This window comes from Conger conger, chromosome 2 (assembly GCF_963514075.1).
Source record: "Conger conger chromosome 2, fConCon1.1, whole genome shotgun sequence".
Taxonomy (NCBI): domain Eukaryota; kingdom Metazoa; phylum Chordata; class Actinopteri; order Anguilliformes; family Congridae; genus Conger; species Conger conger.
In genome coordinates, this window is record NC_083761.1 from 2,013,112 (window position 1) to 2,035,996 (window position 22,885).

The window sequence follows — 22,885 nt, forward strand, 5'->3', positions numbered from 1 at the left end:
CAGGCCGGGCCTACCCTACCCTGCATGAACTCAAATTCCCATGATGCCCCAGGCCGGGCCTACCCTGCATGAACTCAAATTCCCATGATGCCCCAGGCCGGGCCTACCCTGCATGTGCTGGGACATGACCCAGTTGTGCAGCAGGCGGTAGTTCTCCACGGAGCCCTTGACCATCTCCACCAGCAGGTCGTAGGCGGCGGCGCGGGCGGCGTGGGACTTGCACTTGGGCTGCTGGCGGTCCTGCAGGCTGGGCAGCAGGAACAGCAGGTTGTGCACGTCGCGCAGGAACTCCTGGCCCTCGCGCGAGAACTTGAACGGGGGCTTGTGCTTCACCACGCTGGAGGCCAGGCGCAGGAGGCCCGTCAGCCCGTCGTCCTCCACCGTCCCGTCCTGCTGGTCCAGGATCTCCCTGCTGGGGGGCGGGGGGCCGGGGGGGGGCGAGAGGGTCAGGGCACAGAACCTGTACATGTTCGTTCACCTTCATCAACCAGGCAGGCATCCTGAGAACTGCGGTACAGTGACCCCTGCTGGTCAACCAGGAGCCTACCGTCTGCCTGTGCGACCCACGTGGCCAAAACCAGGCTTTTAACGCAACTGGCCAATCCAAATTAAGACATTAAAATGTAATTAAGATTTCTGTAGTTTTCTTTAAACCTCCTGATCTCACTCCCCAGTCTGAAATAATTATGACCTGGACCCTGTTCTCGGGTAGAGACGTTCTCGGGTAGAGACGTTCCTGTTACGACCGGCCCCATGGGGACCTGTCTGGATGTGCACCTGCAGACAGGCGGTGTCTCGCCTCACCTGCGGATGCAGTCGGCCAGGTGCCGCGCCAGAGCGTCCAGGTCCAGCAGCGTGGTCTGAGGGGAGCAGAGAGGCAAGAGACGGGTCAGCCGGCGGCCATTTTAACACACCTGCCAAAATGGCCGCTCTGACAACGTAACGTAATGACAGCAGGCCATTCGGCCAAGCAATGCTCACATTTTCCTGCCACTAAAGTGTACCTAGTGCTTAGTTTGCCTAAAACCTAGACAGTATATCAAGCCTGGTCTTGAAAACCCCCAGAGTTTCTGCCTCCGCTACATGTCCTGGCAAGCTGTTCAACACAGGGGCCACTCCGCGTGGAAAAATACTTCCTAAATATCCGTCCGATCCCCAGAGCTGGCCTGCCACACGTGTGATGCTCTCAGGGAGAGAGTGTGTGTTCTCCGGCAGGGAAACGGGCGCAGTGGGATGAGGACAGAGGCCCAGGGGCTGGCACAGGGAGGAGAGGAGGGAGCACTCACCTGGCTGGCGTCCTTGACGTGGATGTTGTCGATGAGCTTGCACAGCAGCCAGAAGTACTCCTTACAGCCCGTCCGGAGCAGCGGCTCCTCCTCGCAGTCCCCCACCTGCGGAGGAACCGGCCCGTCAGCAACGCCAACGCCACCCTGCCGCGACCCCGGGGTGACCCTGCCACGACCCCGGGGTGACCCTGCCACGACCCCGGGGTGACCCCAGCAAGGCCGGGGCACCAAGAAAGGGTTAGGGGTTAGGGGTTCAGGGTTCAGGGTGAAGGGTTAGGGGTTCAGGGTTCAGGGTGAAGGGTTAGGGGGTTAGGGATTAGGATCAGGGTTAGGGGTTAGGGGGTTGAGGGGTTGAGGGGTTGAGGGGTTAGGATCAGGGTTAGGGGTTCAGGGTGAGGGATGAGGGGTTCAGGGGTTAGGGGTTCAGGGTGAGGGGTTCAGGGGTTAGGATCGGGGTTAGGGGTTAGGATCCGGGTTAGGGGTTAGGATCGGGGTTAGGGGGTTAGGGGTTAGGATCAGGGTTAGGGGTTAGGGGTCAGGGTTAGGGGTTAGGGGTCAGGGTTAGGGGTTCAGGGTGAGGGATGAGGGGTTCAGGATGAGGGGTCAGGGTAAGACTGGACGTACCCTCAGCGGTTTCAGTGCCTGGGCGTCGGGCAGGAACTTGAGCAGCGTGGACGCTGCCAGCAGCAGGAAGGAGCGGTTGATGGACTCGCCGCCCTCCAGCCCCGACAGGGACAGCTTGTACAGCCCGTTACACGCCTCGTGCCTGACCGCCGTCTGCAACGCAACCGCCACCGTCAGCCGCACTACCACAACACCTCACACACTCAACCACAACCACAACACCTCACACACTCAACCACCCTACAACCACAACACCTCACACACTCAACCACACTACAACCACAACACCTCACACACTCAACCACCCTACAACCACAACACCTTACACACTCAACCACAACCACAACACCTCACACACTCAACCACAACCACAACACCTCACACACTCAACCACACTACAACCACAACACCTTACACACTCAACCACACTACAACCACAACACCTCACACACTCAACCACACTACAACCACAACCACAACACCTCACACACTCAACCACCCTACAACCACAACACCTTACACACTCAACCACCCTACAACCACAACACCTTACACAGTCAACCACACTACAACCACAACACCTCACACACTCAACCACACTACAACCACAACCACAACACCTCACACACTCAACCACAACCACAACACCTCACACACTCAACCACACTACAACCACAACACCTTACACACTCAACCACACTACAACCACAACACCTCACACACTCAACCACACTACAACCACAACCACAACACCTCACACACTCAACCACCCTACAACCACAACACCTTACACACTCAACCACCCTACAACCACAACACCTTACACACTCAACCACACTACAACCACAACACCTCACACACTCAACCACACTACAACCACAACCACAACACCTCACACACTCAACCACACTACAACCACAACACCTCACACACTCAACCACACTACAACCACAACCACAACACCTCACACACTCAACCACACTACAACCACAACCACAACACCTCACACACTCAACCACCCTACAACCACAACACCTTACACACTCAACCACACTACAACCACAACACCTTACACACTCAACCACACTACAACCACAACACCTCACACACTCAACCACACTACAACCACAACACCTCACACACTCAACCACACTACAACCACAACACCTTACACACTCAACCACACTACAACCACAACACCTCACACACTCAACCACACCACAACCACAACACCTTACACACTCAACCACACTACAACCACAATAACTTATACACACACACACAACAGATCAATGTCATAAAAACACAAAAACCATTTCGTCAGCACATTCATCAACATTTAACAGAATTACCAGACCAAGCCCCCTCACCTCGGGCACCAATAGGGTGAGCTTCTTCAGCCAATCGTGCAGGTGGTCGCTGTCCGCCAGGCTGGACTTGACCAATGAGCAGCAGTGCGCCCAGCTTACCAGCAGCCACATGGAGTAGTGAGTCACTGCAACACAGCGAAGATGGTTAAGGAGGAAAGATACCGCCACAACACAACACAGCAAAGATGGTCAAGGAGGAAAGATACCACCCAACACAACAGAGCAAAGATGGTCAAGGAGGAACGACGCCAACACCCTGAAGAAGGCCGCCGGCCAAAATGCTTGTGTGTCTTGTTCTCCTGCTGCTTTCAATAGTTTATAATAAATATAAAGTATAAAATATTTTTTTGCAATGTGCACCACTATGTGCGAACCATCTCAGTCTCTGAGAACAGCCAGGGAAAGCAATCTCAATTCCATCTCAACACACTGAGCAAATGCGATGCTGAACAACTGTGAAATAAAATTGCTTTTTTTTCCCCGGGTCAATGGTAGATTTTACACAAATAAACCTTCCATTTCATTCATAGTCATCTCGGCCAGCGGTAACCAACCCTCTTACTGGAGTTCTACCATCATGTAGGTTTTCATTTCAACCTTGATTTGGCACACTCGACTCTACTGATTAGCAGCTCAACAGGATCCCGAGCTGTAGAACGAGGTGAGCTTTGTTCAGGGTGCTGTGAGGAGATCTCCAGGAACAGGGCTCGTTACCGCTGAACTAGGCTGTCTAACAAGCTGCGCGAACCCAGTAAGGACTCAAAGTACAGAGTAAGTCATCATCATGAACTTTCCCATGGAGACCCACAGCGCTGAGGTCTGCTTAGGGAGATTTAAGTGTGGGGCAGTTCAGCCTCTAGGTTGAACCTCTCTCGATTGTTCCTCTCTGATGTCACACACGTCTCCATGACTACGAGCCCGACCGTTCCGCGAACACCAGCACAAACTCCCCAGGAAGCGCTATTACCTTCGTGACGAGATCTGTGGTCAGACTGGGCCTTCAGGGCTCTGGGGAAAACAGGGCGAACACGTCGTACGTTCTCAATTATCAAACAACTACAAAAAACACACGTTACGGTCATGAGTTCAAAGTGTAATCCAGTACACATTTTACAACAATATCCACAGATAATCTGTGTATCAACAAGGCCACCTTTCATAGTTTAAGAAACTAGGCCCTGAGAGACTCAGGTGAGGTCAAACAGCCAGGATCACCTGTGTGCGAGGTTGTCGTAGGTGTAGGCCACGTTGATGAGCCGCTGGATTAAGTTGGTCCCCTGGACGAGGCCCAGAAACACCTGCAGACCGAGAGAGACACGCTCGTGAACACAGGGTGTGAAAATGCATCAGGTGAAAAATTCAACGACATCGATTCAAAATGCTAGAATAGATAGAAATCATTTCAAGAAGAAACTTAAATATGGCACATCATGAACATAACTTAAAAGTTAAGTGTTTCGTTTTAATTGACTATATTCCACTAATACTGAGCGCGTACATTTTTTGGTATTTTTAAGAATAATTTAGTAATTAAACAGGTTGAATCATATCAATACAATCTAACTGAATCTTGGTGAAATGAGAGATTTCGTGATGCACTCCAGCGTTCCCTACAGAAGCGTGATCAAATCTAAGTCACGGATTTACACCCCTACTAGTAACAGTAGAGACCAGGCGAATGAGAAACAGGGACCGAGCACGACGAACAGAACAACCGCACAGGCGGCGGACAGGCGGGGAGAAAACACTGAGGACCGAGACAACCCACAACAAAAACGCTCTGTGACCGCATGCAGTCAGGCACTGAGAGGCAGCCCGCAGCAGCCCTGCAAGGGCACTCAGACATTTAGTCTCAGTCCCAAAATGTCACAGGGTATTTCCCCACTGTGTCGCTTCACCAATAGGTGGTACTGTAAGAAGAATATAAATAAAAACGCCTCCGACCCATCAATTCCTTCACGAACAGGACTGAAATTTAGCATGCCACGTCTTTCAGTCTCACGTCTGTCATGCCATGTCAGTCCCCAAATGGATGTAAAACGATAAAGTCATTTCGGAAAAATATGGCCACCATCAGCCAAATCAGGTCCCAGTGTGGATGTGACAGGCTGGGTAACGGCCAATCGCCATGAATCTTGCCTGTTGACACTACGTGCTCGGACCCCTAATTAGCCGAAAGAACGGGGTCGCCTACTGTAACCATAACTACTGGGATCATCATGGCAACGAGCTGTTAGGTAACCGTAGAGACGACCAATTAGAAATGGCGCGAACGGGGAGGGGAGGGGGCAAAGTGACCACGCACAGACAGCACAGGAGATCGACGGGTGATGAGACAGAAACAACAATGGCTTCCCTCAGTCGGGTAGGAACGCACGCAATTACACGCAAAAAAAAGCAAGGGGAATCAGGAGGCAGACTGCGGTTGCCTGGCTACCTCGGTGAGGCGGGGGATGTGGAGGCCCTTCCCGTGATCCCCGGTGGCCTTGCGGGACTTCCCGGGCCAGGCACGCTTGCGCTGCGAGTCGGAGAGGCCGGACCAGGCGAAGACGTCGTGGTAGGCCAGGTCCAGGTCGGCCGGGTCCACGGCGAACTGACAGATGAGCTTCAGCAGGCAGGCCAAGCAGTCCAGCAGCCACTGGGAGGACAGACACGCACACACCGTTTTAAAAAACAATCCACCTTTTAGTACAAACACCATGGTCTAAACCATGCTAGCATGCTAGGTCTCTTGCACGCGGCGACCCGGATGTAGAACGCTCTGAACAGAACATTCTAGTGCTGATGTCACAGTCACTGCTGGCGAATGAAAGCAACGGAGTTCTAGAACACGGTTTGAAATTCACATGAAAAACCTCCTCTTGAAAAAGGGCTAAAACGCACGCGTGTGGGCTCGGCGCTCTCAGTGTTGACGCAGTATCAGAGGCGGTGTTAACCCCCTGACGCGGAACGCCACGCTCACTCACCACGGTCCAGGACTCCTGGTCCTTGGGCTCCAGGATGGCGGAGTTGAAGATCTCCAGCAGCAGCTGCAGGCCCCCGGACGAGACGAACTGCGGAGCGAGGAGAAGGAGAGGGGTCACGTGACCGCCCGCGGCTCTGAGGGGGGGGGGGGGGGGGGGGAGAGAGAGACGCCCACGGCGACGCGCGCGGTAACGCCGGTACCTTGCAGCTCCAGGAGTTCTTGCTGTTCTCGATCTGGTCCTCGCTGGAGTCGTCCGAGTCGGGGTACAGGTCGCTGTAGCTGCCCTGCAGGAGCGGAACGACCCGCATGAGAGACTGTACTGTACTGGGAGAGACTGTACTGTACTGGGAGAGACTGTACTGTACTGGGAGAGACTGTACTGTACTGGGAGAGACTGTAGTGTACTGGGAGAGACTGTACTGTAGTGTACTGGGAGAGACTGTACTGTACTGGGAGAGACTGTACTGTACTGGGAGAGACTGTACTGTACTGGGAGAGACTGTAGTGTACTGGGAGAGACTGTAGTGTACTGGGAGAGACTGTAGTGTACTGGGAGAGACTGTACTGTACTGGGAGAGACTGTAGTGTACTGGGAGAGACTGTAGTGTACTGGGAGAGACTGTAGTGTACTGGGAGAGACTGTAGTGTACTGGGAGAGACTGTAGTGTACTGGGAGAGACTGTACTGTACTGGGAGAGACTGTAGTGTACTGGGAGAGACTGTAGTGTACTGGGAGAGACTGTACTGTACTGGGAGAGACTGTAGTGTACTGGGAGAGACTGTAGTGTACTGGGAGAGACTGTACTGTACTGGGAGAGACTGTAGTGTACTGGGAGAGACTGTACTGTACTGGGAGAGACTGTAGTGTACTGGGAGAGACAGTAGCTGCCCTGCAGGAGCGGAACGACCCGCATGAGACCGACCGCACAGCACAATGCCTGCAGCCCAGCGGCTAATGGGCGAGGGGAGCCAGTGCTCGGGGGGACGAATATCAGTACCGCTCGCGAGTCAGTGAAACGGACAGCAGACCATTCGCCAATAAATATGTGTACTGGGAGAGACTGTACTGTAGTGTACTGGGAGAGACTGTACTGTAGTGTACTGGGAGAGATTGTACTGTACTGGGAGAGACTGTAGTGTACTGGGAGAGACTGTACTGTAGTGTACTGGGAGAGACTGTACTGTAGGGTACTGGGAGAGATTGTACTGTACTGGGAGAGACTGTAGTGTACTGGGAGAGACTGTACTGTACTGGGAGAGACTGTAGTGTACTGGGAGAGACTGTAGTGTACTATACTGGGAGAGACTGTACTGTACCGGGAGAGACTATACTAGGAGAGACTGTAGTGTACTGGGAGAGACTGTACTGTACTGGGAGAGACTGTACTAGGAGAGACTGATGTGTACTGGGAGAGACTGATGTGTACTGGGAGAGACTGGACTGTACTGGGAGAGACTGTAGTGTACTGGGAGAGACTGTAGTGTACTATACTGGGAGAGACTGTACTGTACCGGGAGAGACTATACTAGGAGAGACTGTAGTGTACTGGGAGAGACTGTACTGTACTGGGAGAGACTGTACTGTACCGGGAGAGACTGTACTAGGAGAGACTGATGTGTACTGGGAGAGACTGATGTGTACTGGGAGAGACTGATGTGTAGTGGGAGAGACTGTAGTGTATGGGAGAGACTGTAGTGTATGGGAGAGACTGATGTGTACTAGGAGAGACTGATGTGTACTGGGAGAGACTGATGTGTACTGGGAGAGACTGTACTGTACTGGGAGAGACTGTAGTGTATGGGAGAGACTGTAGTGTACTGGGAGAGACTGTACTGTACTGGGAGAGAGGGCGGGCGGGCGGATAGGGGGTACCGTGGACTCCCTGCGGATGCGACGGTTGGGTTTGCCCAGGGCCTCGATGATCTCCAGGGCGTACAGCAGCTTGTGAGGGCTCTTTATCCGCAGCAGGTCCTTCCAGCACAGCCCGTCGCTGCCCTGCAGGAGCAAACGCACCGCTCAGCCTGCAGCGCCCTCTGTGCTCAGGGGTGGAACCGCAGACACTGATTTCACCCCCCAGTTATTTGTCGATATTCACTGATTTCTGATTTGATGGATTATGTTTCCATTGTAAACTTGGGACACTGGTTAAAGAGGCACATGTCCTGTTCCACCCTGTTTAAAAGAGAAAACTAAACTGGGCGATTTAAATGAGGGCAGATTAAAGTTTCAGACAGCAGAGTCAACTCCATTACAACTCCATTACATCTTCTGGAAATTAACATATTCTGTTCTAGAATTAGGAAAATTGTCATGTACAATGCCTGTAATGTCCATTGGACGGAGGGCTCACCGTCTCCTCGGAGATGTTCTGGAAGGCCAGCAGCATGTTGGGACAGGTGGGCAGCAGCATCAGGAGCTCCCAGACACGGCGGGACAGATTCTCAGCGTGCAGGTGAAGCTCCTCACACTGCATGGTCTGCAGGAGGAACACACACATATTACACACATATTACACTCACTCACACACACACGCACACGCACACATATTACAGACACACACACACACACACATATATTACACACACACACGCACACACACACACATATTACACACTCACACACACACACACACAGATATTACACACATTACACACACACACACATATTACACACACACATTACACAGACACACACATTACACACAACACACAACACACAACACACAACACACAACACACAACACACACACACACACACACATTACGGTTAGAACCTTATAAGTCCAAATTTGTCCACTTGAATTTGTGCTCCCTCAATTATTTTGGGTGCCCCCCCCCTCACCTGTGTGTTCCTCCCCCCACCCCTCACCTGTGTGTTCCTCCCCCCACCCCTCACCTGTGTGCTCTCCAGGGCCTGGGCCCCCCCCCTCACCTGTGTGCTCTCCAGGGCCTGAGCCCCGCTGGGCGGTTTGAAGCAGGCCAGCATCTCCAGCAGGTCGAACAGCGTGGTGAGGTGGGGCTCCTGCAGCAGCAGCAGCATGGGGATGTTGTCCTTCTGCGGGGGGGGCAGGCAGGAGGCCGGGAGCTGCACCCCCTCGCCCTTCCGCTCCCGCCGCGGGGCGCCCAGCGACACGAACACCATCTGCGGGACAGGACGTACGCTTATGGGTACTGTAGTCCCGCGGTGAGGAAGAGACTACATTACCCACGACCTGCCATTAATCCCAGACTTTCACCTGACAGCAACAGGACTGTTCACTTCTCATCTGGGTAATGTAGTCCCTTGCTGAGAAATGGACTACATTACCCATACAGTTCTACATTAAAATTTGCCATTAATCAAAAACAAGTATTACACATTTATTGTCATTTATAACATAGTTATTACATGTGCACGGGAACATTACTCATTTGGATCAGTTTACTGGTTTGCTTATTTGCTTTAACACCCGGTCTTGGCCGCCAAAGCGGATAGAGCTTTTTAAAAGGCTGTTTTAAACGGGACTGTCGGGGGGCGGGGTCTGTGGAGGCACCTGCATGTCCTTGAAGCCCAGCTCGTGCAGCGTCTTCTCGTCGTAGTCGGTGGTGAGCTCGTGACCCGAGGAGATCATCCGGACCGGACCCATCAGGCCTCCTGCACAGAGGCACCAGAACCCGTCAGTCTCAACTCAATCACTAAGGCCCTTTATTGTGATTGGCTCCAATCAGTGGCTCAGTGATAGCATTCAGCAGCTGATTGGCTGGCACCCCTAGGATTTAGCAGCTGATTGGCTGAACCACCTTGGCATTCAGCAGCTGATTGGCTACACCCCCGGGCATTCAGCAGCTGATTGGCTACACCCCCCAGGCATTCAGCAGCTGATTGGCTACACCCCCCAGGCATTCAGCAGCTTATTGGCCCCCCCCCCCCCCGGGCATTCAGCAGCTGATTGGCCGAAGCTCTGACCTGGGAAGTCTCCCTGGCGGCTGCTCTGGCCGAACTCCTGCAGCTGGGCCTGCTGGTTCATCTGCTCCTTCTGCAGGTTCTCGTACCAGTGCGTGACCTCGGCCCGCAGGTCCGCCACCTGGTCGCTTGGGTACATCTCGATCGTCATCTGGGGGGAGCGAGGAGAGATCGCTCGTCACGGCGCACGGGACACCGCACAGGGCAGCCATTTTAGCGCACGCTCAGACAAACTATAAACCTTACAGGGCAGCCATTTTAGCTCACGCTCAGACAAACTATAAACCTTACAGGGCAGCCATTTTAGCTCACGCTCAGACAAACTATAAACCTTACAGGGCAGCCATTTTAGCTCACGCTCAGACAAACTATAAACCTTACAGGGCAGCCATTTTAGCTCACGCTCAGACAAACTATAAACCTTACAGGGCAGCCATTTTAGCTCACGCTCAGACAAACTATAAAACTAACAGGGCAGCCATTTTAGCTCACGCTCAGACAAACTATAAAACTTACAGGGCAGCCATTTTAGCTCACGCTCAGACAAACTATAAAACTAACAGGGCAGCCATTTTAGCTCACGCTCAGACAAACTATAAAACTAACAGGGCAGCCATTTTAGCTCACACTCAGCCAGAGTAAACTACAAGGCTCACGAACTCACAGAACTTTACCCTAAAGCCATTTATAAAAGCATTAACAAGCTGGTGTACAGGTTTACCTAATAAATTGCTCACTGAGTGCATAAAGCAAATTTGACCAAAAAATTATAATAAAAAATAAATAAACTCTCTAAATCTCATCGCCTTTTTGCTTAGCTTTGTAGTTGATACAATAGAAGGCACACGCATCAGATAAGGAAAGTGAAAGCAGAAAGAAGAATAAATAAAAGATGTTTTACAACAGGCACCTTGTCGGGCAGCCCGGCCGGCTGGCACACGATCCTGAGGGGGAGGGACTGCTTGTCGCTGAGGGCCTTCAGGTGGCTGCTGATGCCGGTGCCCTCGATCTGCCACTGCCGCAGGTGGTACGCAAACCTGCCAATCAGGGAGAGGCCGGGGGTCAGGGGTCAGGCTTACAGCGCGAGGGCCAGTTTATTCACACCACCTCCAGACGAGGCCAAAGACACATCAACCCCTCTGAAGACAAGCTGACACAGAAGTGCACTGAATACAGGAGAGAAACAAATCTTTGACGGGACGGGGAGTCGATTTGACTGGACGAGGAGGGGGGGACGTCAAGTGAGGATGTGTGCTGGTCCATGAAAAGGATATTGGTTGGAGGGGAGCAGACAATTGACAAATATTTGACTGACGTGCGTGCGTGCAGGACACGTGGCGGGCGGGGCAGAGGTCACGTGGCAGGCGGGGCAGAGGTCACGTGACGGGCGGGGCAGAGGTCACGTGACGGGCGGGGCAGAGGTCACGTGACAGGCGGGGCAGAGGTCACGTGACAGGCGGGGCAGAGGTCACGTGACAGGCGGGGCAGAGGTCACGTGACAGGCGGGGCAGAGGTCACGTGACAGGCGGGGCAGAGGTCACGTGACGGGCGGGGCAGAGGTCACGTGACGGGCAGGGGCAGAGGTCACGTGACGGGCAGGGGCAGAGGTCACGTGACGGGCAGGGGCAGAGGTCACGTGACGGGCGGGGCAGAGGTCACGTGACAGGCGGGGCAGAGGTCACGGGCGGGGCAGAGGTCACGGGCGGGGCAGAGGTCACGTGGCGGGCGGGGCAGAGGTGATGTGGCGGGCGGGGCAGAGGTCACGGGCGGGGCAGAGGTCACGTGACTGGTGGGGCAGAGGTGACGTGGTGAGCGGGGCAGAGGTCACGGGTGGGGCAGAGGTCACGGGCGGGGCAGAGGTCACGTGGCGGGCGGGGCAGAGGTCACGGGCGGGGCAGAGGGGCCGGTACCTGCAGCGGAAGGCCTCCAGGTGGGTCTTGAGCATGAGCAGACCCCTCTCGATGATGGTCAGGCTGGAGTGCGGGTCCTTCTCCAGGTTCCCCGACGCGATCATCAGACTCTCCATGCACTTACTGATGAACTCCTGCTCCTTCTCCAGCCCGGTCTTACCTGCGACACACACACATCATAGAGCATTACACTGCAGTCATTAGACACTTTCACCCAAAGCAACTTACAGTTGACTAGACTAAGCACAGTTCGGAAGCTGAACTAGTAGGAGCTGATGTAGTGATAGAGGCTCTTACCGTTGATGTAGTAGGAGTTGATGTAGTGACAGAGGCTCTTACCGTTGATGTAGTAGGAGTTGATGTAGTGACAGAGGCTCTTACCGTTGATGTAGTAGGAGTTGATGTAGTGACAGAGGCTCTTACCGTTGATGTAGTAGGAGTTGATGTAGTGACAGAGGCTCTTACCGTTGATGTAGTAGGAGTTGATGTAGTGACAGAGGCTCTTACCGTTGATGTAGTAGGAGTTGATGTAGTGAAAGAGGCTCTTACCGTTGATGTAGTAGGAGTTGATGTAGTGACAGAGGCTCTTACCGTTGATGTAGTAGGAGTTGATGTAGTGACAGAGGCTCTTACCGTTGATGTAGTAGGAGTTGATGTAGTGACAGAGGCTCTTACCGTTGATGTAGTAGGAGTTGATGTAGTGACAGAGGCTCTTACCGTTGATGTAGTAGGAGTTGATGTAGTGACAGAGGCTCTTACCGTTGATGTAGTAGGAGTTGATGTAGTGACAGAGGCTCTTACCGTTGATGTAGTAGGAGTTGATGTAGTGACAGAGGCTCTTACCGTTGATGTAGTAGGAGTTGATGTAGTGAAAGAGGCTCTTACCGTTGATGTAGTAGGAGTTGATGTAGTGACAGAGGCTCTTACCGTTGATGTAGTAGGAGTTGATGTAGTGACAGAGGCTCTTACCGTTGATGTAGTAGGAGTTGATGTAGTGACAGAGGCTCTTACCGTTGATGTAGTAGGAGTTGATGTAGTGACAGAGGCTCTTACCGTTGATGTAGTAGGAGTTGATGTAGTGACAGAGGCTCTTACCGTTGATGTAGTAGGAGTTGATGTAGTGACAGAGGCTCTTACCGTTGATGTAGTAGGAGTTGATGTAGTGACAGAGGCTCTTACCGTTGATGTAGTAGGAGTTGATGTAGTGACAGAGGCTCTTACCGTTGATGTAGTAGGAGTTGATGTAGTGACAGAGGCTCTTACCGTTGATGTAGTAGGAGTTGATGTAGTGACAGAGGCTCTTACCGTTGATGTAGTAGGAGTTGATGTAGTGACAGAGGCTCTTACCGTTGATGTAGTAGGAGTTGATGTAGTGACAGAGGCTCTTACCGTTGATGTAGTAGGAGTTGATGTAGTGACAGAGGCTCTTACCGTTGATGTAGTAGGAGTTGATGTAGTGACAGAGGCTCTTACCGTTGATGTAGTAGGAGTTGATGTAGTGACAGAGGCTCTTACCGTTGATGTAGTAGGAGTTGATGTAGTGAAAGAGGCTCTTACCGTTGATGTAGTAGGAGTTGATGTAGTGACAGAGGCTCTTACCGTTGATGTAGTAGGAGTTGATGTAGTGACAGAGGCTCTTACCGTTGATGTAGTAGGAGTTGATGTAGTGACAGAGGCTCTTACCGTTGATGTAGTAGGAGTTGATGTAGTGACAGAGGCTCTTACCGTTGATGTAGTAGGAGTTGATGTAGTGACAGAGGCTCTTACCGTTGATGTAGTAGGAGTTGATGTAGTGACAGAGGCTCTTACCGTTGATGTAGTAGGAGTTGATGTAGTGACAGAGGCTCTTACCGTTGATGTAGTAGGAGTTGATGTAGTGACAGAGGCTCTTACCGTTGATGTAGTAGGAGTTGATGTAGTGACAGAGGCTCTTACCGTTGATGTAGTAGGAGTTGATGTAGTGACAGAGGCTCTTACCGTTGATGTAGTAGGAGTTGATGTAGTGACAGAGGCTCTTACCGTTGATGTAGTAGGAGTTGATGTAGTGACAGAGGCTCTTACCGTTGATGTAGTAGGAGTTGATGTAGTGACAGAGGCTCTTACCGTTGATGTAGTAGGAGTTGATGTAGTGACAGAGGCTCTTACCGTTGATGTAGTAAGAGTTGATGTAGTGACAGAGGCTCTTACCGTTGATGTAGTAGGAGTTGATGTACTGGATGGCCGCGCGGCTGATGTCCGCTGACTGAGCCCTCAGAGCGATGCCCCAGAGCTGGTCCATCCCGCAGAGCTGGAGAGCCAGAGACGCGGTAAGAACACCGGCAAAACATCCGCTTGCATGTCTGAGGGTTCCGGGGTTGGTGCTGAGGGCGGATGGTTGGTCTTGGTGTTGGGGGGGTTTGGGAGTTTAGGTTGGTGGTAGGGGGGTGGGTTGGTGTTGAGGTTGGGGTTGGGGTTGGGTGTGGTGTCGGGGTTTGGGTGTGGGTTTGGGTTGAGGTTGAGGTTGAGTGTGGTGTTGGGGTTTGGGTGTGGTGTTTGGGTGTGGTGTTTGGGTGTGGTGTTTGGGTGTGGTGTTTGGGTGTGGTGTTTGGGTGTGGTGTTTGGGTGTGGTGTTGGGGTTTGTTGTTGGGGTTTGGGTGTGGGTTGGGGGTTGGGGGTTGGGGTTGGGTGTGGTGTTGGGGTATGGGATTGGGGTTGGGTGTGGGGTTGGGGTTTGGGTGTGGGTGTGGGGTTTGGGTTTAGGGTTAGGGTTAGGGTTGGTTGTGGGGTTTGGGTGTAGGTTTGGGTGTGGGTGTGGATGTGGTGTTGGGGTTGGGTGTGGGGTATGGGGTTGGGTGTGAGTGTGGGGTTGGGGTATGGTGTTGGGGTTAGGTGTGGGGTGGTGTTGGGGTTTGGTGTTGGGGTTGGGTGTGGGGTTGGGGTATGGGGTTGGGTGTGAGTGTGGGGTTGGGGTATGGTGTTGGGGTTGGGGTTAGGTGTGGGGTGGTGTTGGGGTTGGGTGTGGGGTTGGGGTATGGGGTTGGGTGCGGGTGTGTGGTTGGGTGTGGGGTTGGGGTGTGGGTGTGGATGTGGTGTTGGGGTTGGGTGTGGGGTTGGGGTGTGGGTGTGGGTGTGGATGTGGTGTTGGGGTTGGGTGTCGGGTTTGGTGTGGGGTTTGGGTGTGGGTGTGGGGTTGGGGTTTGGTGTTGGTGTTGGTGTTGGGGTTGGGTGTGGGGTTTGGGTGTGGGTGTGGTGTTGGGGTTGGGTGTGGGGTTTGGGGGCAGTTCTTACCTCACAGTTGGACCCGCTGTCGTAGGCGCTGGTTGCTAGGCGCGCCAGGTTGCACAGGTGCTGGAACAGGTTGAGCCCCGTCATGCTGATGGTCTCCGGCTTCAGCTGGGGCATCTGGGGAGGGGAGGGACCGGGGTGAGCCGGGAACTTCTCACCCAGTGGACTTGAATTCACATACTCAACGGTAAGCTAAATAAGCTGCTTTGGACACAGCCCTGTGGAGGTCAGCGCAGGGGAGGGGAGGACTCACCTTCTCCAGGAAGAGGTGCTTGTAGGTCTCCATGCCCATTGCATGCTGGTCCTTGCTGCGGACCTGGTTGAGGAACCAGTGGAGCGCATCGTCGTAGCACTCCGAGTCCTCCACCAGACAGTGCCACAGGATGTCCACCTGCTCCAGACCGAGCCCTGAGAGGGGAGGGGGAAGGCATGACCTTTAACCTGTAACCCCTTACCACAGGCCTGGCATGACCTTTAACCTGTAACCCTTTACCACAGGCCTGGCATGACCTTTAACCTGTAACCCTTTACCACAGGCCTGGCATGACCTTTAACCTGTAACCCTTTACCAGAGGACTGGCATGACCTTTAACCTGTAACCCTTTAGCAGCCCTAATTCAGCAAATAATGAAGTAACTGTATAATCAAGATCTGTGGCTGGAATGAAAATCAGCTTACACACAGCCGTCCAGGAGCAGGGTAAATACCAGGTACTTATTCGATAACAATTTTTATTACAGAGGTGAGTACTACAAAACATATTTACACAATACTTTCATAAGGTACTGACCAACTTTGTTTCATAGTACTTAAAACTGTATTCGAAGTAGTTACCTAATAATTACCCATGTAGCCGTGTCCTTTCTCTGTTAAATGAGCTAAATGTTGTGTTGTGGTGGAATTGCCCTTTAAGCATCACTGCATTATTTGTTTAGCGCGCGCCTGAGTGACTGGCCCAGGCTGCCACACTTCCACTGACACTCGGGATTTCCCCGGAAACCTCTAGCAAAACATATTACACAACGGACCTGGAGAGAGAGACATAAACAAGCCCCGTTTGAAGCTGATCCCCGTCATTTAACGCCGACCGCCCTGGTGACTCAACAGGGTTAATCACAAGCTGCGGACCAAAATAATCCTCCCAGTCCTGAAACGCCTCATAGTCACGCAGACACAGTGAGGTCACACAGCGACGGCATGGGGCAGTTTAGCGTGGGGCAGGTTAGCGTGGGGCAGTTTAGCGTGGGGCAGTTTAGCGTGGGGCAGTTTAGCGTGGGGCAGTCCAGCGTGGGGCAGTCCAGCGTGGGGCAGTCCAGCGTGGGGGGCCCTCACCCCCACATCCACTCCACCATTTTAATTACACTGATGTTTTTATTTGGTGTGTAAGTGCGTAACATTAGCGGATGATTAAACTGATTTAAAGCTCAACTCCACATCTCCGCGACTGCAGGCACCTGCCTCAACCGTGCGATAAACTCCCAGATTTCACTAATTACCTCATTATCTGAACCAAGCAGGTAAAATAATGAGTGAAATCGGGGCGGTGCAGCGCACGGTCGGAGCAAACGGGCGCAGACACCGCGGGCCGCAGGACGTGGAGTGGAGCAGCGCGGGGCTCCAGGTCGAGAGGTCTCCACGCTGACGGATGAGTGTGAAACTCAGCTCCTCCCTCGTGGTTTGGGATTAGCACGTTAGCGCCGGGTCGAGCCCATCAGGTGTTGCCGGGGAGCATTTTACGAAGATTCCCAGCGGAGCGGCCTGCCGCCACGGCACAAAAGCGCCTCGCCCGCCCGGAGCCTTTTCCGGAGCCTTCCGCAACCCCCCCCGCCCCCCCCCAGCCCCGCCGAAACCAGACGCGGCCAGGCTCCCTGTTCAAAGATTCACGAGGAACAAGCCTCCAGTGTTTGACCTGGGCGGTTGGGTTACGCTCCTGGGTCGCCACGGCGACACAAGCACGGGGGGGGGGGAGGAGTCCCCGAGGAACGGAGCTCGCCATGGCGACCGCTTCTCACCCAATCGGATTCCACCTGTGCGCTCTAACTGCCGTTTGACACCGCGCCCTGCGCGGCTCGAATATCTGCTCCCAGGATCTGAGCCTGACAGACAGGCTGGCTGGAGTCAGAATGAACTTTTCCCTCAATTCAGTCCCTTCTTCATAGCAATACAAACACGTCTCAAACTAAATATCCCAAAAATATAGTTCTTCTTCGAATACGAGATATGACATTGTGTGCCAATGTCAATCTTCCCCTCCTATCAATATCATTTCCACACAGAGGAATGCAGCCTCATTTCACATCAAACAGACTCCCGCGCCCTTCAGAAACTCCCCCCAAAAAACTGTTTCACTCATGCATGTATGTTTGTTTGTTTACGTCGGATCACAGAAAGCTAGCGTTGCTCGAACTTCTGTCCGGCATTCCGTTTGGCAAATATCCACACACTTTGTGTGTCCCTAGTATCTGATCTCTGAACCTTACCGTGAAAGAACTCCCTAAATTCGGCATCACTGATTTCACTGCTGAACACGTGGCTGATTTTTTCCCCCTCTGGCTTTCACACCCAACTGAACTCATCAGCAGTAAATCTGCTCCCGACCCGGGAGATTGTCTGTGCACTTATTCTCCATTTTATTCTCCCAAAATCACAGTGCATCGCAGGCATTCAGCAGATGCTCGTATCCACAGCGACACACAACAAAGAGCCAATCAGAAGCAGGGACACGCTGAAAGCACCCAAGAGTGAAGTAGTTTCAAGTGCTGAGAATACAACAAAGAATAAAGACTTGGGCATTGTAGATTAATCTGACAATGGATTCTATCTATAGCCACCGTAACACACTGTGCCGTATTTAGCTACGCGACTAATTTTATCTCCGTCTGTAGTCCTTCAGCGGGGGAAGATGGACACAGACCGGCGTTTAAAACGATGACGTAATCTCACGTACGCGGGCTACAGTGACAGTCAAGATGACAGCAAACGAGCACGGTGAGGCACACAGCCCCTCTCAGCCGCTCGTTAGCAGAGACAACCGTCAGTTACAGACATGCCCAGACATGCCTGAAGGGGAGACGCGGGGGGGGCTTCCTTATCTGAAGCTTCCTCTGCCTTGTTTTTGTTTTTTTAACGATTAGTTTGTTGATTTTTCACATTGCGCCACCATTTCTAGACCATATGGTGAGATGTGCTTGCCCGCTTTCACCCCCTTTTTTCTCCCACCATTGGTTTTTTTCACTTTGACTTCCTGGTGAGATGTACCCTGGGATTTGTAGTTTACTTACTGAAGTGGTCGGGGGAGCCCAGGGTGGAGAAGACACAGGTGAGGAACTGCAGGCGCACCTGAACCTCCGCACTGTGCCCGTATCTGCAGGGAAAACACACAGCACCCTTATCTGAAGAAGAGGCGGACGATGACCAGAGCAGCAGGCCGGACTCTTTAATTTACCATTTAAACTGGACTCTTTATTTTACCATTTAAACTGGACTCTTTATTTTACCATTTAAACTGGACTCTTTATTTCACCATTTAAACTGGACTCTTTATTTCACCATTTAAACTGGACTCTTTATTTTACCATTTAAACTGGACTCTTTATTTCACCATTTAAACTGGACTCTTTATTTTACCATTTAAACTGGACTCTTTATTTCACCATTTAAACTGGACTCTTTATTTCACCATTTAAACTGGACTCTTTATTTTACCATTTAAACTGGACTCTTTATTTTACCATTTAAACTGGACTCTTTATTTCACCATTTAAACTGGACTCTTTATTTTACCATTTAAACTGGACTCTTTATTTTACCATTTAAACTGGACTCTTTATTTTACCATTTAAACTGGACTCTTTATTTCACCATTTAAACTGGACTCTTTATTTTACCATTTAAACTGGACTCTTTATTTTACCATTTAAACTGGACTCTTTATTTTACCATTTAAACTGGGATTCATGAGCTGGGATCAACGACAGAGCAGTGCTCTGAGCCAAAGTGACTCTGTTTGTGGGGCATTTCAACTGATAGGTGTACACGTTTACCAAAATTACCACAAAATACAACAAGAGGATGCACTCAAAAAACAAGGGGTAGTTGTTACTTAGATCTAGGCAAACGTGTGCGACTATCCCCCTCCCTTTGCTGCCGACAGGGAGTGTGATTGGCCAATCTGCCCAGCCGCGGATGCTGCGATTGGCTGATCAGGCCAGCCAGGAAACTCACAGTGCAAACTTGTGTCGCTGCTCCCGCACTTCCTGGATGTAGTGCAGCAGGTCCTCGAAAAAGAGCTTCATCATATGGAGTTCCTTCTCCGCCCACCTGAGAGAGAGAGAGAGGGAAAGAGAGAGGGATGGAGAGGAGAGGGAGAGAGAGAGGGATGGAGAGGGGGGAGAGAGAGAGAGAGAGAGAGAAAGGGGTCAGGGACTGAATTTTCCGAGACCTGGAACTTTCTGAGCGTGTCGCCCGGTGTCCCGGTAACGGAGGGGGCGGGGCTTACATGGTGATCCAGTGCGTGTCGTAGCTGCTGCCAAACTGCTGAAAAGTGCCGAAAAGTTTGGGCAGAAGGCGCAGAGACACCACCACCGACCTGAGAGAGAGAGAGAGAGAGACAGAGGAGAAAAAGAGCAAGAGAGGGAGAAAAAAAGAAAGGAGTGAGACAGAGGAGGGGGGGAGAGCGCACAACTTAATCATGGCCGATTAACCGCTGAACAGATATCATGCTACACAATGGCTCTCAGCAATATTTCACTCTCAAACCCGCCAGCTTAACGGCAGGCTCTGCAGTGGAACGGGACTCAGACAGATCATTCACTGAGGGAGCTGCACTCTTCATGATTAACACTAAACATGACCAATGGAGTCTGACGCTGGAGTCGCAGATAAGGAGTGCAGGCGGCCATATTGATTTTGCGCTGTGTTGTGTGGCACTTCCTGCTTCAAGACGACAACCCCAAACTCCAATCCAGCCTCTGTCTGCTGACTTTGGCTGCACTTACGGGGGACTGGTCCCTGCGTAGTCTAATCAACTGCAAGTCGCTTCGGATAAAAGCGTCAGCTACATAACTAATGTGACTAAACTCATGTGACTGAAAGGGACAGGATCAAAGATGGTAAAGGAGGAGAGATGGCGATCTCAACCATCAGCTCCTACTCTGCTTTAGCAGCCCATCATGAGAACCTTCCCCACAGGGACCCACTGTAAAAACAGATCTGGAGGTCTGCATCAGCAGATTTAAGCGCGGGGCAGTTTAGCCTGGAGGTTGGACCTCTCCCTGCGGTTCCTCTCTGCCGGGACCCTTCCCATGATGCCCTGGGGCGTTCTCACCGGTGGTGCGCCAGGTTCTCCAGGCAGCCCTCGATGAAGCGCATGCGGATCTGGCGATCGGTGAACCAGCACACCAGCGAGCAGAGCAGCTTCTCCGCCTCGTTGATCAGGCCCTCCGACAGGTGGATCTGCAGGAGCCAATCGCATCACGCCGATGAATCAACCAACTTTGAAATGGGAGCGCCGAGGTGTCCCGCAAGGCACCAGGTAGACAAAAGCAGTCAATGAAGACATGCTTCTGATCATTTTAAAAGCTTCAATTTCAACATTTTCACCACGAGACGATTTCCATTCAGCATTATCGCCATTTTAGCATTTTCATAACTTTAGCAGGCACACACACATGCGCGCACACACACACGTACACGCACACACACACACGTACACTGTCCAGCACGACAAAACCAAGAACACTGCCAAGGACCAAAAGTGCCATTTGGTGGGTTATTATTAAACACAGAGCTGCTCTTCTTCAGATTAATCCACGACTACAAGAACAGATGTCAGCGACAGTCCATTAGACTGATTTAATTGCCTCGTTATTAATAATTAACCGTTTCTGACGAGCAGCTCTTGTGCAGCCTGCTCAGCTGAAAGACGGCCCTCAGCCGGTGTTGTGTAAAGGCCCTTCCACACCAAGAACGATAACAATAACTATAACTATAACAATGATGATGTGAGCATCTTTACAGTCATCAGATTCATCTACAAGGCCCAAGTCCTTATTTCTGTTGTATTATTAGCACTTGAATCTGTACTTCCGTCAATGGTCTTACAGCTCACTTGTCCCTGGTTATGGGTATGCGTTCAGGATAAGAGCGTCTACCAAATGCCTATAACGTACTGTAATGTAAAAGCATCCAGACCGATGAACGATAACATTCTGTAAATAGCCTCTCGGCCATGTCGTCTGCCGTATTCTGATTGGCTGTCAGTGTTTTATCTTTCTCACAGCTGGAAAAAAAACACAGCTCTGAAAGTGATCCCAATGACACCGTCCATCATCGCCGTTAGAGCTGTGGTGTGGACTCATCCATCCACCTCAGTTATAACGATATATTTATAGAAATAGTTACAGCTGTAGTTATAGTTACAGCTATTGTTATAGTTACAGCTGCAGTTATAGTTATAACTGTAGTTGTAGTTGTAGCTGTAGCTGTAGTTGTAGTTGTAGCTGTGGTTATAGTCATAGCTGTAGTGTAGTTAAATTTATATTTATATTTATATTTATAATTATATTTATAGTTAGTTATATTTATAGTTATAGTTCTCGGGGCGGACGGGCAGGGTCTCACCGCGTCCTCGTCCTGGACCAGGTCCCACAGCAGGGTGTTCCCCTTCTTGCACACGTTGTCCAGGTTGATGTCGGTGACGGCGTGCCCAGAGTACTGATGCTTGTGGACCGCTGGACCTGTGGGCCGGACCAGAGCCGAGTTACCGAGCCGACACTTTTATCCAAAGCAACTTACAGTCGCTCAAGGGCCCCAACAGCTGCACTGATCTTATCGTGGCTACACTGAGGCCTGAACCACCAACCTTCCGGGCCCCAGTCAAGCGCCTTTAGGCAGGACCTCCCACTCTGAGCAAGCTCTGCTCAAAATGTCTCATTTCTGTGTGCCAGGCAATTTGCAGCTCTGGCTCAACTCCAAGATCACCCACAAAACTCCAGGATCTCTGGATGTTGGGGAGCACAGCCGAAAGGGCCAAGGAGCATTCCGTGTCTAAAAACAAACAGTACAGCAGAGGCAACCAACCTGGAGATCTACCACCCTTATAGGTTTTCATTTCAACTCTAACAAAGCACACGTCATTGAATAGCTAGAGCAGGGCTGCCCAACCCTGCTCCTGGAGATCTACCATCCTGTAGGTTTTCACTGCAACCCTAACAAAGCACACCTCACTCAACAGCTAGAGCAGGGCTGCCCAACCCTGCTCCTGGAGATCTACCGTCCTGCAGGTTTTCACCAGCAGGGCTGGTAACCGCTACAGGACAGGACATCAGGAGCCATAATTCTGCTCTTGACTCAGAAACGGAAGCCACCGGCTGAGGATTCCCCCTGGGTATAAATACACTGACAGTACAAGCCCACCAGATGGTCACTGGACATTTGGAAGAGGTTTGTTCCTGGAGGGACCCTCTGCCAAGTGGAAAACCCCCCCTCAGCCCCTCAAGCAGACTGGCACACAGGCCACCTGG

At 51.8% G+C, this 22,885-nt stretch overlaps 1 protein-coding gene across 1 annotated transcript in view; it reads right to left on the bottom strand.

The window, feature by feature from the left end:
- Positions 1 to 22,885, bottom strand: part of usp34 (ubiquitin specific peptidase 34) — a 76,630-nt gene that overhangs the window by 28,933 nt on the left and 24,812 nt on the right. Inside the window, exons 16-40 of the mRNA XM_061233017.1 lie at positions 21,984 to 22,099; positions 20,689 to 20,816; positions 19,861 to 19,950; positions 19,587 to 19,682; positions 18,644 to 18,726; positions 15,616 to 15,770; positions 15,366 to 15,479; positions 14,286 to 14,385; positions 12,099 to 12,258; positions 11,099 to 11,225; positions 10,192 to 10,339; positions 9,779 to 9,879; positions 9,178 to 9,387; positions 8,597 to 8,722; positions 8,119 to 8,241; positions 6,446 to 6,529; positions 6,247 to 6,333; positions 5,718 to 5,918; positions 4,496 to 4,578; positions 4,248 to 4,288; positions 3,281 to 3,405; positions 1,911 to 2,063; positions 1,287 to 1,391; positions 805 to 860; positions 108 to 412 (exon numbers count right to left, since the gene is read on the bottom strand). Of these exons, the coding sequence (XP_061089001.1) occupies positions 108 to 412; positions 805 to 860; positions 1,287 to 1,391; positions 1,911 to 2,063; positions 3,281 to 3,405; positions 4,248 to 4,288; positions 4,496 to 4,578; positions 5,718 to 5,918; positions 6,247 to 6,333; positions 6,446 to 6,529; positions 8,119 to 8,241; positions 8,597 to 8,722; positions 9,178 to 9,387; positions 9,779 to 9,879; positions 10,192 to 10,339; positions 11,099 to 11,225; positions 12,099 to 12,258; positions 14,286 to 14,385; positions 15,366 to 15,479; positions 15,616 to 15,770; positions 18,644 to 18,726; positions 19,587 to 19,682; positions 19,861 to 19,950; positions 20,689 to 20,816; positions 21,984 to 22,099 (3,117 nt within the window). The remainder of the gene's footprint in view (positions 1 to 107; positions 413 to 804; positions 861 to 1,286; positions 1,392 to 1,910; positions 2,064 to 3,280; positions 3,406 to 4,247; positions 4,289 to 4,495; positions 4,579 to 5,717; positions 5,919 to 6,246; positions 6,334 to 6,445; positions 6,530 to 8,118; positions 8,242 to 8,596; positions 8,723 to 9,177; positions 9,388 to 9,778; positions 9,880 to 10,191; positions 10,340 to 11,098; positions 11,226 to 12,098; positions 12,259 to 14,285; positions 14,386 to 15,365; positions 15,480 to 15,615; positions 15,771 to 18,643; positions 18,727 to 19,586; positions 19,683 to 19,860; positions 19,951 to 20,688; positions 20,817 to 21,983; positions 22,100 to 22,885) is intronic.